The 14,682-nt window shown below is 35.8% G+C and overlaps 2 protein-coding genes across 2 annotated transcripts; both read right to left on the bottom strand.

Moving 5' to 3' along the window:
- Nucleotides 1-1,171: 1,171 nt before the first annotated feature.
- LOC126715278 (uncharacterized) lies at nt 1,172-5,518 on the bottom strand. Its single transcript, XM_050415812.1, has 4 exons — nt 4,242-5,518; nt 2,707-2,925; nt 2,441-2,532; nt 1,172-2,111 (listed from the first exon to the last, which is right to left on the bottom strand). The coding sequence occupies exons 1-4, from the start codon at nt 5,400-5,402 to the stop codon at nt 1,427-1,429; spliced, it is 2,157 nt and encodes a 718-aa protein (XP_050271769.1). The 5' UTR covers nt 5,403-5,518; the 3' UTR covers nt 1,172-1,426.
- A 3,743-nt stretch (nt 5,519-9,261) lies between these two features.
- Nucleotides 9,262-12,559, bottom strand: LOC126715277 (glucan endo-1,3-beta-glucosidase 8). Its single transcript, XM_050415810.1, has 2 exons — nt 12,052-12,559; nt 9,262-10,573 (listed from the first exon to the last, which is right to left on the bottom strand). Exons 1-2 carry the CDS (start codon nt 12,414-12,416, stop codon nt 9,451-9,453), a joined length of 1,488 nt encoding a protein of 495 aa, XP_050271767.1. The 5' UTR covers nt 12,417-12,559; the 3' UTR covers nt 9,262-9,450.
- Nucleotides 12,560-14,682: the final 2,123 nt, after the last annotated feature.

Here is a 14,682-nt window from a genome sequence, read left to right as displayed (position 1 = left end):
AGAGAAGGTACTGATCTCTTGGTGCTTCCAGTAGGTTTGTTTCTTATCATATTCTGAATGTTTCAATTTTTTTGCACATTGTTTCCTGTTTTTCAATCAAATGACTCTATATTTATTAAAGCCATAATTGTTTTTTCTTGGAAGTTTTTGATATATTTCGCCCCAAACTGGGATTTCATTATTTTTACTTGTATCTTTCTATCCAACTGTTTTTTCTTTATTATGTGATAGAGTTACCGTTTTTAAATTATTCGATTGATAATTATAAATACTTTATCTTTGTTAATGTGGTTATATTTATATCCTTCTATCCACATTATTTTTACCTTGAAATGTGTGAAAGCATCATAGTTATTGAAGTAGGAGGCACTATTTAATTTACTTGAATTTTTTTCATAAGTGATATATGTTTTTCTTTTTCATTGTTCTATTTTGTCTTTGTTGGAGATAGTTTGTCTTTCAGGGGAGTTGAGTATCACATATCTTACTTTCGTAAGAAGGAACCGACATAACGACGTGTCATAAAAAGGGGTACAACCCTGTCCTCACCTCATTTTATGGCAAAAGCTCCTTGGAGAGGATTTGAGGTAAAAAGTGGGAACAAAAAGGATGTTCCATCAAATTTGTATGGCTGTCAGGGCCCAAAGCAGACCAACAAGTTTGAACCTTCACCCATATGGCTCATACACCAGGAATCTAGAATGTCTCAATTGAGGCACCTCTAATTTGTAGGCACCTCCAAAGCAGAATGTCTCAATTTCAAGTCTTCCTATAGGCACCTCTGATTTGTACTAATCTTTTTTTGCGATCATACCTCCATTTTGTAATTAAGGGAATGGAACAAAAGGTATTGTACCATGGTGTATGGCCCTACAAACAAGAGAAAATGGCGAATAGCCACAATACCATTCTCTCTTCTGAGACTACAAAAGGCAATAATTATCTTCAGTTTCAAATGGGCAATGATTTGTTTTATCCCTTACTCCTAAAGTGACATTGAAGCTGATATCATTATTCCAAAGCTATAGTTTATCCTATAAAGTTGAAATGATTTCCAAATTCTATTCGCACTATAATCTTCCTTTATTTCCCCCTCTCACAAGGGAAGAGTGGGAGATAAGAAGAGCCCAAATTTTGCTTAGGAAGAGAATCAGGTAATACCACAATACTCTTGAAGTAAACATACTATACAATCTTCATTAGCAAGGAAGCATATATATTTTTTATAAAAGTCCAGATTTTGGAACCTGCTGAAAGCACTTTACAATGAATCAAGTCATAATTTTTCCTTGGAAAAAGAGACTCAAGCAATTTGATTTAAGAAGCATGTCTTGCTCATATAAACTTTAAACAAAAGATACAGAAGAACTAAATTAATCAAAGAAAAAAAAGAGAATATCAAGATGAAGCAAGGGGCAAGGATTTATCAATCAAACGTAGTTCCAACATGTTGGATGACAAACCCATAGATCTTTCGTTTCAACCGCTCAACCTTTTCTGTCAGTAGCTCATCCCCTTTTGAAATCACAAGGTCCAACCAATCATTGACTCGCTTCAACTGTGATAACACTACTGCAATGGAGCCACCATCAAGAGAGATTGTTTTACTCCCATCAGTAGCACTCTCTCTGAACACTCTAAATCCTGCTTCAAGTGACTCCTCGACAAATCTTAGAAACCAAATTTGCATTTCAGACAGCAACTTATTTGCAAGCTCAACTGTGTCTTTCATTCCATGTCCCCTTGTCCACACCCCATGACTAGGATTAGATTGTGGACATGAAGAAGTTTTTAGATGGTTCTTGGTAGGTGCATTGTGAGATTGTCTTTTTGACAAACTTTTCTGCAGAGTTGATGGAGGTTCAGGATCTTGGCTGGTAAGAAGAGAGACAATCTGAAGGTCCGTGGCCAAGGCAGCTTCTACCCAGAGAGAAATAGATTTTGATTTCTCTGAGGGAATAATATCATTAGGTGTATCAGCATTGTGGCTACTAGCTACTGATTCAGCAATCACAGTGAATTTCACAACATTGTTATAGATTGTGAAGAACCGATCAATGGTTGGCAGAGGATTTCCAGCCTTAGATTCAGAAGAGAGTTCTGAGAACATGCTGCAAAGGATAGGAGGAAAGTTATGTTCCATTCAACGATGACTAGAGAGTAAAAGCTAAGAACTTGAGACACAACATATCGTTACATATAACCTCAGTACTAAAGCACAAATGCTTTATATTATAAGGATGAGGATTATAACCACAGAACAGAACTTGATTTGAGAAGACGAAAAAACTCATTAGACTATAGTTTCAAGCTGCATCTCACACGCTATAATTTGTTAAATGGTGCCACTGCCACCCTCCTAAATGTTGTGTCATGAATATGATGCAAATGCACCTGCACTTAAGGAGAAAACAAGAGAGGGGGAGGGATGGAAAACTACCTTAAACTCCTCACAATAGACTCAGTAGCAAGGGCTTCCTCCAATGCTTCAGCTGCAGCTGCAGAAGCAAGAACTCTCCTTTGCATGGCCTCCTGCATTTAGTTTAAGTGCAAAATGTCAAACTTCTGTCTCCAATGTTTAATCAAAATTTAAGTGTTCTTTTAGTCTGTCGAGTAGATATGAAATCATCCTTGCTAAGCTCACTCAATTTAGTTCTGTTTCAGTGCGCAACTGATCAATTTCTAGTTCCTAATCTTGATGCATACCTTTCCAAGCCTAGCAAGATTTGAAGACACTGCATCCAATGGAACGCTACCATCAGTCCATTTCTTTTCATGAACAGCGATGCCAAGAGCTTCAAAGTTAGGTTTCTCCCCATTCAGATGACTGTCAGGAGAACTAGGTTTTGTTTTCTCATCAGTTGGAGAATCATCCGTATTAGGTCTTCGACCATTCACATCACTTATACGTCTAGCAATTGCAGCCTGAAAAGCAGCATATGCATGGAAAAAAGAAGCTTAGTATAGTTTATCATTGCAAACTCTTCAGTTCATGCAATTGAAACAGACTAAATCTTAAAAAGACTACTATTAACAAAGGAAAAGCGTAAGTGTGGAGTATCAATCACTGATTAACTTTTCACTGAACATTGGACTTCCCAACTAAAGGACACTATTGAACAGCATATCCGTGTTATTGGAACACTGACTGACGGAAATTCAGTGGGTTCAATCCAGAGGGGTTTTGTGTCTTACAGCAAGAGTTGGTTTTGCTGAATTATATGATCTCCATCTTTCAATTTATCATGTCATAACAATTGCCATTGCCAATCTTGGTTGAATCAAATATTAACAGGAAGGCTGATCAATGTGAAGCTATTCGTCCAAATTTTGTTTGCTTTTCCTTTTCTCCAAAACTCTGTTCAAAATCATGTATCATAACCAAAAGGGTGGGCACATCTCTAATGAAAAGTATTAAAGGCATCATCAATTTTACTATAACAAATTTACATATTGATATGACAATAAATATGATTGATGCCACATTAATAATATAATATAAATTTCTTAATTACTTTTTCAATTTTATGTTTAAAAAATTTGACACATCAATTGGCAAGGCTTACGTAATAAAATTTATAATATCTTTAACATCACTCCTAATTTCCTAACAAGTGATACTAGAGATGCTACAATTTTTACTAGAGATGTCAGAGATACTACAATTTTTACTATATAACACTTACAAAATGATTTGTTACCAATCATGAAAAAGTAATTTAAACATTCATTTATTATATTATTTAAGTGGCATCGATTATATTCTAGGCACATAATTGTAAGCTTCTTGTAGTAAAATTTATAATAGCTTTAGCATTTTCCTTTTGGTCCATAGTCTATACCGAAAACATGTGCTGATTGGTTTCTTCCCAAACTTGGACAGGAGTACTCAAGGTAAGAGTCAGTTAGACCAGGGTTTTTCTTTTGCTAGCCAAACATTGAGCAAAATATTTTCCAAAAAATAAAAGCAACAATGAAAATTAAAAAGAAGAAGATTTGCTTTATCCTTCAGAGGCATTCTATTACCAAGAAATCAAAAGATTCAAAACAAGTGCATTCTACTAACTAGTTTTCTGTACATTCAATTGTCATACATATATATGTAAAAAACAGTTTTAGAATCAAAAGCTTAACGCATAATGAATTGAAAAACAAAATGAGATTGAGACAACACAACATGGATGATGGAACACACGAACAAGTTAGATTAGTATAGTATAGAATACAGATATCAAATTTACCTGAGTCCGCAAAATTGCTTGCGGATCCGGTTTCTTCTTTGATACAGCCTTCTCTTTTGGCTCCACAGGGGCTGAGGTTGCTGCCGCGTCTGCCGCTGATGGCGGCGGCTCATCCCAGCTCTTCCTATTTGTCTTTGCAGAGCCAACAAGTGCTTCTGAGACTTTCGAAATTCCGGCCACAATACTCGCCATCTTCTTCTTACTGGTCGAATCCGCAGCGGCCACCATTGGCGAGAGCTTCACACCTGATAATCTCCTCCCCGGAGAAAGCGAAGTCCTGCGTGAATTAGGTGAAGCTTGTCTCCGCCCCGACGGAGACGCTTGCCGGTACCTCGACGGCACGACAATCGCCGGTTCCTTCGACGTTTTCCGATTCTCTTCGCGTGCTGCAATCAAGCTCGGAACCACGCATTTGGACGGCACCGGAGACGCCGATCTCTTTCCTTTTCCGGCCGGCGATGGATCTCTCTCCGCCGCAACACCGACATTCTTCTTCCCGACCGATACCGATCTTTTAGACGCCGCAGGGGATGAGAACCTCTGAGGCCGATCGGGAACTTTTGGTTCATCGGAATCTCCTCCTACATTTCCAATAGGCGCTAAAGCCCGCCTTGAACTTGATCTTCTTCCCTTTTCAGCTTTCGATTCACTTTTCATCGACTCCTTCCTCTCGCTTTCGCTATCGCTTCGAGACTCGTCTGATCTCCTGCTCGACAAGTAAACCGCAATCGGATCCGCCGACCGATCCGAATCGGCCGTCACGGGTTGAATCACGAACTCGCGCTTCGAGGCCGAAATACGCGCGACGAGAGGCTCGGGAGTTCCGACGAAGGCGTGGCGGCCGGCGATAGGGCGAATGCCGCACACGCGCGGGACAGGCGAGTCGAAGTCGAAGCGGTCGACGTAGACGAACTGGCCGAGCTGCAATCGGTTGGTTAAGATGAGCTCGTTGTCGCTTTCAGAGAGAGAAACGTAAGTAGAGTTGAGAGAATCGGAGAGCTGAACGTAGAAGCCGTGGTTGGGCCAGAGGTCAGAGCCGGCGAGTGCGGGGACTATGCCGATGACTTGGAGGAGAGCGGAGCGGTGGTCGCCGGTGACGCGAGACGTGGAGTTCATTGATTGGAGGAGCTTCAGGAGGATTCCTGGTGTGAGAGAAGCCATTGTACGTGTGAGAGAGAGAGAGAGAGAGAGAGAAGGAGGTGGTGGAGTTGAAGTGGGAAGAGAGAGTGCTACTGAAATCGAGTAAAAGGAGAGGACAAGTTAGATTTGTCCGTTACATGATTCAAATTCAAAATCCCGCTATTTTCTAATCTTTTGTTTTGTTTGAATTCTTGGGTATAACGGTGGGGGTGAGGAGAGAGAGGGGCTACGTTACCGTTACGTTATAAAGGAATGGAACAGGAAAAAGATATCCTGTATAACATTAACACAACGTCCACGTGCCAGGGATTAATCATTTCACGTGAGGGTTGTTAAGAAGATACGCCAATATTTTTATTTTTATTTTTAAGTTTTGAAAAACCAAAAAAAAATATTATTTTTATCTCCTTCAGCTTCACAAAAGAAAATAATGGATGACATTCACCAATTTAATAAATTTATTTTTTATTTACTTCTAAGTTCTAACTTTTGTGTTTAAAGTTTTTTTTTTTATTTAAAAAAATTTGTGTTTAAAAGTTAGACCCGTTTTGAAGATTTATATACTACTAAGATTTGTAATGTTTTTACCATTACTCATTAAAAATGTATGTTCTCTATCATTTGGTGTACTCTTATCAACTTATCTCAGGTGTAACAAATGTTCAGGTGACGTAATTTTTCTTCTTAAAAAAAAAGTGACATTATTTAATATTATTTTATATGACGTAAATGTGATAAATCATGCCACATGTCGTATTAACTTATTTATTTATTTATTTAAATTTAGTGCTCCACATCAAATTAAAAAATTAAACTAATTGGTATCTTAGTCTGATAATAAAGAGTGGACGCAATAGGTTGAAATTCTCTTAAAAAAAAATTGTATTAATTAGCCATTTTCGTTAAACACATAGTACATTAATAGTTTGGGGCCTTTAAGCAAAAAAAGAAGAACTCTTGGGTATAGTACATTTATGGTAATATCATATTAACTTATTTATTTATTGTTTCTCAAAAAAGAAGAACTCCTGGCGTATGGTACATTTATTGTTTCTCAATGGCGTCACATTGTTCGCAAAAAAAAAAAAAATGGCTTCTTCAGCCTCTTTGCAATGTTCAAACTCCAGCGTCTGATCCCAATACGATGATTGAGCCGATTATGTGTACATTTTCTATGATTTCACAATTTTTTGTAAATTTACAAGTACTATCAATTTCAACTCCTATATAACAAGCAGAAAAATAAAATAAAATAAAGAATAACATGATCTATATTATATACACATATATGTACATATTTGTGTTGTGGTAATTTAACTAATAATGGCAGGATTTGACTTCTGAGTACCTAGCCTGCCTTAGGAATGGTCAGCTTGAGGGCATTGGGTGGTGATTTAGGAGCTCTGGTTTTTTTTATTCTTTAGATATACGACCTGTCAATTCATGTATTCTTACCTAAACATGATTTATGGGTAGTCCCCATTTGGAATGGCCTCTTTGTTATTGAGAAATAATATTAATTTTTTTTTTAAACACTATAGGACTTGAAATCTATAGAGTCTATTTTATGATAATAGTTCCTACTATCAGGTCAATTATCTAAAATGTTTCTTTTGGTGTATGTGAGAATTGAATCTACTTAATTGACAACAAGTAAGGGTTTCTATAAGTTGGGTTTAGTTGGATTTCACACCAACCCGCCATTTGACTTGGTTGAGCCTAAAAGCCCATAATTGATGTTGAACGAATTGAGCCACAGTATAGACCAAATTTTAAGTCAAGTTGGTAGTGGAAACTGATCAGATAGTCGGGTTGTCTATTTGAGGGTGCAAATTTAGCAAAAGATGGCGGCTAACTTGGAGATGTGGTGAACGACGACAGCAAAGGAGACGCATGACAACAAAGCAACCCAATCCAGCACAGAAATGACAACACCAAAGAAAACGAGTTGTGATAAAAAATGCAAATAAGAGATGATGGTGGGTGGGAGTTTGCAAAGGACATGGTTGAACAAAGGAAGGGTTTGGCCGATCAAGTGAAGCAGGTTGCAGGGAAAGGAATTAATGTTTGACTTGAAATACTAGGTCTATGGATGACAAACCTGCTTTCGATTGATTTAGTGGGAAAAACTAATTGAAATGGGTTAGATATGCTTGATTAGACAAGTGGGTCCTAACAGTAAGAGATTTCATTAGTTGAGTAAATTGTGAGTGGGTAACTGTGTATGTATATAAAATCCTTTTATCAATAGTTTTAGGTTTAAATCACACATATAGTCCTAAACCTTTGGCCTATGTTTCAAAATGGTTTCTATCCCTTCGTAATATTTCATTTTAATCCTTATAATATAAGTTTGCGTCAAAAGTCATTACCATTAATTCTTACTTTGATTTTGAGTTGAGATTGTTTAGTGAAGTCTCATGGATTTTGATGACAATAAAGGAGGGAAGAGATTGTTTATTCAAATACTTTGTTTGCTTATTTTACATCTACTTAGAGATAGAGAAAATCAAAGTAATTGTTAATGTTAGGGACGTTTTTGACATAAACTTAAAGTACAAGGACTATAATAAAACATTTCAAAGGATGATGACCATTTCGAAATATGAGACAAAAGTTGAGGGCTAAACGTGTAACTAAAAGTCTAAAACATAATTTGACAAATAAGAATGCTCTTTGTTTAATTATGAAATTGATGGAATTCATTTCTCAGAAAAGATTGAATTATCTTTATATTCTAATAATAGCACTGCTCTTACTTTTATAAAGTTATCTTTTTAATTAAAATTTCCACATTTTACGAATATTAAGACATCCACAAGCATTATAATTATTAGGAATTTAGATGACTTTCTTCATCACGAAATATTAGAAATCAAAATATTTGGGTAGTGAAGGAACACAATAGAAAGGAATAGGAGAGAATATTAGAGGCTGTTTGGATGCAAAAATTTCATCACTCAATTTCCATAACTCATCACTTAATTTTTCACATCCGTTTGGCACCATTACTCACTTTTCATCACTCAATATTTTTCACACTATTTGTGGGTCCCATACCTATCACTCGGTGCAATTTTTTTTTTTTTTTTTTTTAGTACTCAAACTCACCGAACCCAGTAAAAAAGAAAAGAAAAGAATTGAACCCAGAAAAACCCAGCCAAAAAAAGAATCCAGTGACACACTATTTGTGGGTCCCATACCTATCACTCGGTGCAGTTTTTTTTTTTAAAATTTTTTTTTAGTACTCAAACTCACCGAACCCAATAAAAAAAAAAAAAAAAAGAAAAAGAAAAGAATTGAACCCAGAAAAACCCAGCCAAAAAAAGAATCCAGTTGAAGAACCAAAAAAAAAAAAAAGAAAGAACTGAACCCAGAAAAACCCAGCCAAAAAAAGAACCTAGTGAAAGAACAAAAAAAAAAAAAAAAAAAGAGAGAGAGAAAGAACTGAACCCAGTGAAGAACATGAAGAAGCCACTAGTGTGAAAGGAAAAAGAAAAAAAAGAACATGAAGAACGCACGCATCGAACCCAGTGAAGGAAAAAAAAAAAAAAAAGATAGTCAAAAGTTGCGACTGTGACTGACATTGGGTCCCTCAATGTAATGTTATTTACGGAAATGCCATTGAGTTATGAGTTATGGAAACTGAAAACAGTTAAAATGTGCTTTCAATTTTCATAACTCGTAACTCAAAAATCAAAAAATTGAATAATGGAAATAGAGTTATCGTGCGCCAAACGTATATTGAGCTATGAGTCCCACAATTTTTAAGTTATGAGTTATGGAAACTGAGAATTGAGTTAAAGAAACAGGTCATTCAAACAGCCTCTTATTGCTTCTTTTTTACAGAATTTGCATACCAGGACATAAACTCAAAATATCATATATAAAATTTTGTGAGAGGTTTCATAAATGAATGCACTACATGACATTTAAAAGTGTAAATAAAATGAGAACATGCATATTCATAGGCTACAAGTAATATCAACGTACTAGGCTACAGAAAACTATGCCTACGCTAGAAGCGTAAAACTAATTGAAGTACAAACAGGTATAGGCCTATTACTTATCAGTTTAGCAGAATCAAAAACAACACAAATCCCTCAATGATTCTTATAAATGCATCTGAAAGTCCACTATGCAGCAGCAACGGAGAACCATAAGAAATCATCACTGGGAACTGGCAGTCCTCTTCAGACGGATCATCATTAGTCACAATAGCCAAACCAGAAAAATCACAAGAATAATCATTCTGGTTATTGACTTGATAGTACATGTTGAAAGCATAAGAGGCATTCTCTTCCACGCTTCTTAGATGATTACACGAAGATCCATAGCCCAAAGCAGTGCAATCTGATCGGCTACAAGCATAGTCAATACTGTCTGGCAGGTCCTCTATATCATTAGCCTGGCGATTCATAACACACCACCTTTTGGGCATGTATTTCACATCTTCTGCTGGAACTAGACCTTTATCCTCTCCCAAGCCCAACAAATCTAGTTCATACTTTGGCTTCCCATCAAACTCAAATATCCCCCAATGCCTTTCAAAGCCACCAGGAGCAATGCTTTTAGCATTCTCATCAAGAAGGCTGAATAAATATATGTCAATTTTACCTTTCCGAGCTGGGGTTCCCTTTCCACTCAAAACATGTTGGAGCAATTTCTGGTTGAATTTCTTTGCATTTTGGACATTTGCATTTATATCACCATCAGTTGGCCACCCAATTTCTCCAACTATGATTGGCATATCAGCATAACCAGCTTTAAATAAAGCCCAGACTAGAGTGTCGAAATTTGCATCAAAAGCATTGGTGTATTGTTTATCACCATCTTTAACAGGTTTGCTTGTTCCATCAAAGAATGCATAGTCGAAGGGGAAATATTTGTTGCCATAAAGACTGAGGAAGGGGTAGATGTTGACAGTGAAAGGCGCATTATTTCTGTATAGGTATTGGATTATTTCAATTGTGCGGTCTCGGAGTTGAGCCCTGAAGTCACCAGCAGATGGCACCGGGTTTGAGTCTGGTGAGAAGTAGATGTCTGCATTAAAGGGGATTGTGGCTTTGACCTTGGACCCCAAACCAGCTTTGTTGAGTGCGTCCTGGATATTTCTGAGGGCTGGTAGTGTGCATTCTAGATAGGTTCCATTGTAAGATTCAAGGAAAGGTTCATTGCCTACAGCAACATACCTACAAAACAAATCGTTTCACACCCACACATAAAGAATAGTAATTATCTTATTCATCGGATATAAACACCCTCCATTTCACGGAGTTTCGTAGTTGTGTATAACTTACAAACGGTGAAAAGGAGAATGCATATATTCAATGGATGATATATCTTTTCGGCACATATAAAACATCATATACTTTTTTTTTGTATGCCTTTTGACATACAATAAAAACATTATTAATGAATAATGTAAAATACCAAACTAGTATAAAAAATGCAGGATAATGAAGATGATATTTTATAAGCCATATATAGATACTAAAAGAAAATATGAGTTTGGTTGCTGACACCGACACTTTTGCCAGATGCCAAATCCAGGCATGAAGGTCCAGGTTATTGGATTTCCACCTATTAAAGTCGGATATGTGTTGGTGTAACATGGTCAGCTAAACATGTGTTCCATCAAAATTAGAGTTGGGCCACTTTATATTAAAACTGAAGGATTTAGGCTCAAAGTATCCAACAGACCAAAACCAAAAGGAAATAGACAAAAAACCTGACTGAATATTCCTTGAAAGAATCATGGAAATGATTTATATACCTAGTTTCAAAGAGAAGATCAAAAGAAGCTAGAGAAAGAACGTCGAGACAGGGAAATGACACAAAATCTGGAAAAACAAAACCCACAATAATAGTTAGTTTTATTGAGGAAAACTAGAAGAACATGAAGGTAGACCATTTCCAGAATTAAAAACCCATTCTTGGAAGGAAGAGAAAACTAAGAAGCGAGGTAACACTACTTCAGAAGACGATCACTGCTTATAACGGCTGCTAAAAATGTAGAAACTACCACCATTTTTGTTACTTATTACTAACAAGAACCAGACAATGACAGCAAGGTACAAGATTTTTAGCAAAAAAGCATCAATCGATCACAGCTGGAAGACAGAGAATAGTAAACAGAAACAAGAATTTTGGCAGCATGGGGGAAAAATCCAAACTCCATGGTTGTAAAATAATAGAACACTTATCGATCATAAAAGCAAAACCATCTAAAAGAAAAGGAAATTAATTAAATGGGTTTTGTGTGTGAGTCAATCTGATATGGACTCCACCAGTTGCATGGGAAAAAAAGAAACTACAGAGTGTAAAGTAATAGAACACACTTCATCAAAACGTCAACAACCAAGTTTTAGTCCAAAAGTTTTGGAATTGGATAAAATAATAGAACCTTTATGAAACATAAAGCCATTATAAAGGGAAAGCAAAAGGAAGAGACATTAAATGGGTTTGTGTATAACTCAACTTGACATGGACTACACCAATTGCATGAGAAAAAAAAAAAAAAAAAAAACACTCCAGGGTGTAAAATAATAGAACACTTTATTATGGAACAAATATAAATGGGTTTTCAAAAGGGGAAGTAAATAAACATTATAAAATGGTTTTTTTTTTTTTCAATAAAAAAAAAAATCAAGAAAGTGTGTGACTCAACTGGACATGGACTCCACCAGTGTAGGAATAACTAGTGACATTGGCATCCACCCATGAAGCTGCAGCACCAGGATCCTCACACATCATCTGCAACATGTTATTGGGTATTCCTAGCATCACTTCAATTTCAGTCCCTATCAGAGCCCCCAAAATCCTCTCATCTGCCTCAAAAAGCTTCAATTTTTTAAACCCATTTTCCCTCAGCATTTTCACCACCGTATCAGGTGGGAGTTTCTGTGTGGCCTGGGTTCCCCAGTTCACCCCAACACTCAAGCAACTATGCAACATGCCCATGAAAACAAGAAAAAACAACAATATTGAACAATAACTGATAGACTCTAGTACTAGTACTCTTGTTTGTGCCATTTTTTTTTTCTTGGATGAATCAGTGAAAAGAGAGCAGAAATGAATGGGATTTAAGAATTTAAAGGAAGCTAGAGAGTCGGAGAGTGTAAGGGAATTGCTAGGTTGGAAGGTTGATGTATTTATAGTGTAAATGTAAAGAGTAGTGTTTGGCTTTCGAGAGAAAGCTTCATGGGGAAGGATAAAATCTAGTGGGGTGGTTTTTGTATAAATTTTAATAGAGAGGTTGAAAAGGAGAAAGATTGAGAAAGATTCGTTCCTTAATTCAGTTATTCGGTTATGGTGCCAGCCCATGCTGACACGCGTCTCCACAATTGTTAGATAATCGAAGATGATTCTATTATTCCAATTATTTATGCCATAAAAAAAAAAAAATGGAATGGGAGTGTTTGTTACACAATGGTAATACATCCAATTTTTTGAACTCAAATAATGTTTCCGGCTGACGAAAAATATAAAATATTTTCTGGAAAATTGCATTCTTGAAAATATATAAAAAATATTTGATGCGCTCTTGGAAGTGTTATGGAAAATAAATTTTTTACTATTTTTCTCACATTTTCTTATCTTTGAAGCACATACAATATAAAAAAAATGAAAATTTTAGATTAAAAAAAAATGTGATCGGGGACAAGTGGTAGGGGCGGCCACCGATGACGATAGTTTGGCCATTGGAGACCGGGAACATTAGTAGGGGGCGGTGGTTGCAAGTGGCAGATGGTTATGAGGGGTGGAGGTTCGGTTGATAAGCTTTTGGTAAGGTGGAAAATAGTTTACGGAAAGTAAAAGTGTAAACCAACTTCTGTCATAAGCGTTTTTATTTTACGGTTAACCAGAAAATAGTTTCCAGTTGACCAACATTTTATGTCACACTAAACACCTGTAAATACATAAATTTTTTTTCAAGAATCAATTTTCGTCGAACCAAATACAACTCACGATTTCAATTCAAAAAATGTATATATAACATGGTGTGTGTGTGTGTGTGACAATTTTTATCCAAAATGAAAATCCTGCTAGTTCAGTTTCAAAAAGAAATAATAGTAAGTGGTTGTTCACTTTTTCTTTTTTTCTTTTTGGAGAGAGGGAGATTCCCCTCTCCACCAATTTTTTTTTTTTTGGAGGGACCTCCCCGCCAAGTTGTTAAGTCCTAAACTTACGTATAATTTCTTTTAGTATTATGCCTTAAATTCTTTAATTAAATTCAAACATATTGCATTATCCATAATACAACAGTATCACTATCATCTTTCTCAAGTTAAATAAAAATAATAGTAATTCAACCAATATTTGAATCTAATTAGCTAGAAACATTATGATACAATACCTAAAAAAGTAGAGCTTAACAAGGGGGTGTTCTTTTTATTTTTATTTTTCTTTTTTTGGGCATCAAGCACGAGCAGCATTTGTTTTTATATATATATTGGATCCAACTCTGGAGGCCTATGGAGATAGAATTGAGTACAAACATACAATGCAAACTATAAAAACCTTTTAGGCTAAACTTTTCCGTCCTTTTCTTCTACTAACTTTGCTTTCCTTCTTTCTTTCTTATAGAAACTTTTCTCACATGAAGTAAGAAAACCATTTTTTTATGGCAAAAGTGAGTAATATTAGTATGGGAAAAACTTAGGTAAGTTGTCTAATTAAATTCTAAGATATAGCTGTATTGATAGCATAATATATATAAACTTTGTTAAGGATAATATATGAAATTCTATTTCAGTCAGTATTTGAATATAATTTAAGAACATAAGATATAACATTTAAGAAACTATACCTATGTTTTTATTCTATCGCTACACCATGAGGCCTTAGCATGGAAGAGTGAGAAAATTACAACTTCACAAGGCCATAGCTTATTTTTAGAGTGAGACTATAGAGATAGATCCCAACATGCCAACGTAGTTGGCAACCAGTGATATGCAACATTAGAGAATCAAACATCATCATCTAATGATAAATATTAAAGTACATCAATAATCTCACTCTTTACGACCAAAAAGAAAAAACTCTCACTTGATTATTAAAGCAAAAAAAAGGAGAAAAGTATCACGTAGTTATTAAAAAAAGGAGGAAACTATCACTTAATTGCAAAGATTAGTGGTAAGGACCAAGGAGTACTAAAAGGACAAATGAAATAACTGGTAGGAAATGGAAACGCAAGACCTGCTATCGTTGCTCAAGTCAAGTTGAACACCATTGACCACTGCATGACAAGAATTAAAGACAATCCTCCAAAAAATTGCATTGACAACACATCAAAGCT

This window comes from Quercus robur, chromosome 2 (genome assembly GCF_932294415.1).
Source record: "Quercus robur chromosome 2, dhQueRobu3.1, whole genome shotgun sequence".
NCBI classification, from domain to species: Eukaryota; Viridiplantae; Streptophyta; class Magnoliopsida; order Fagales; family Fagaceae; genus Quercus; species Quercus robur.
Note: the sequence above shows the minus strand (reverse complement) of the source record. Positions and strands in the feature narration are given on the sequence as shown.

What these genes read in the sequence shown, in the direction of transcription:
- LOC126715278 (XM_050415812.1), bottom strand. Translation starts at nt 5,402, where the DNA reads ATGGCTTCTCTCACACCAGGAATCCTCCTGAAGCTCCTCCAATCAATG. An exon ending in ATCTTGCTAGGCTTGGAAAG is followed by an intron (nt 2,533 to 2,706) that starts GTATGCATCAAG and finishes AACTAAATGCAG; the next exon opens with GAGGCCATGCAAAGGAGAGT. An exon ending in TCTATTGTGAGGAGTTTAAG is followed by an intron (nt 2,112 to 2,440) that starts GTAGTTTTCCAT and finishes TATCCTTTGCAG; the next exon opens with CATGTTCTCAGAACTCTCTT.
- LOC126715277 (XM_050415810.1), bottom strand. Translation starts at nt 12,416, where the DNA reads ATGGCACAAACAAGAGTACTAGTACTAGAGTCTATCAGTTATTGTTCA. An exon ending in ACTGGTGGAGTCCATGTCCA is followed by an intron (nt 10,574 to 12,051) that starts GTTGAGTCACAC and finishes TTTGTTTTGTAG; the next exon opens with GTATGTTGCTGTAGGCAATG.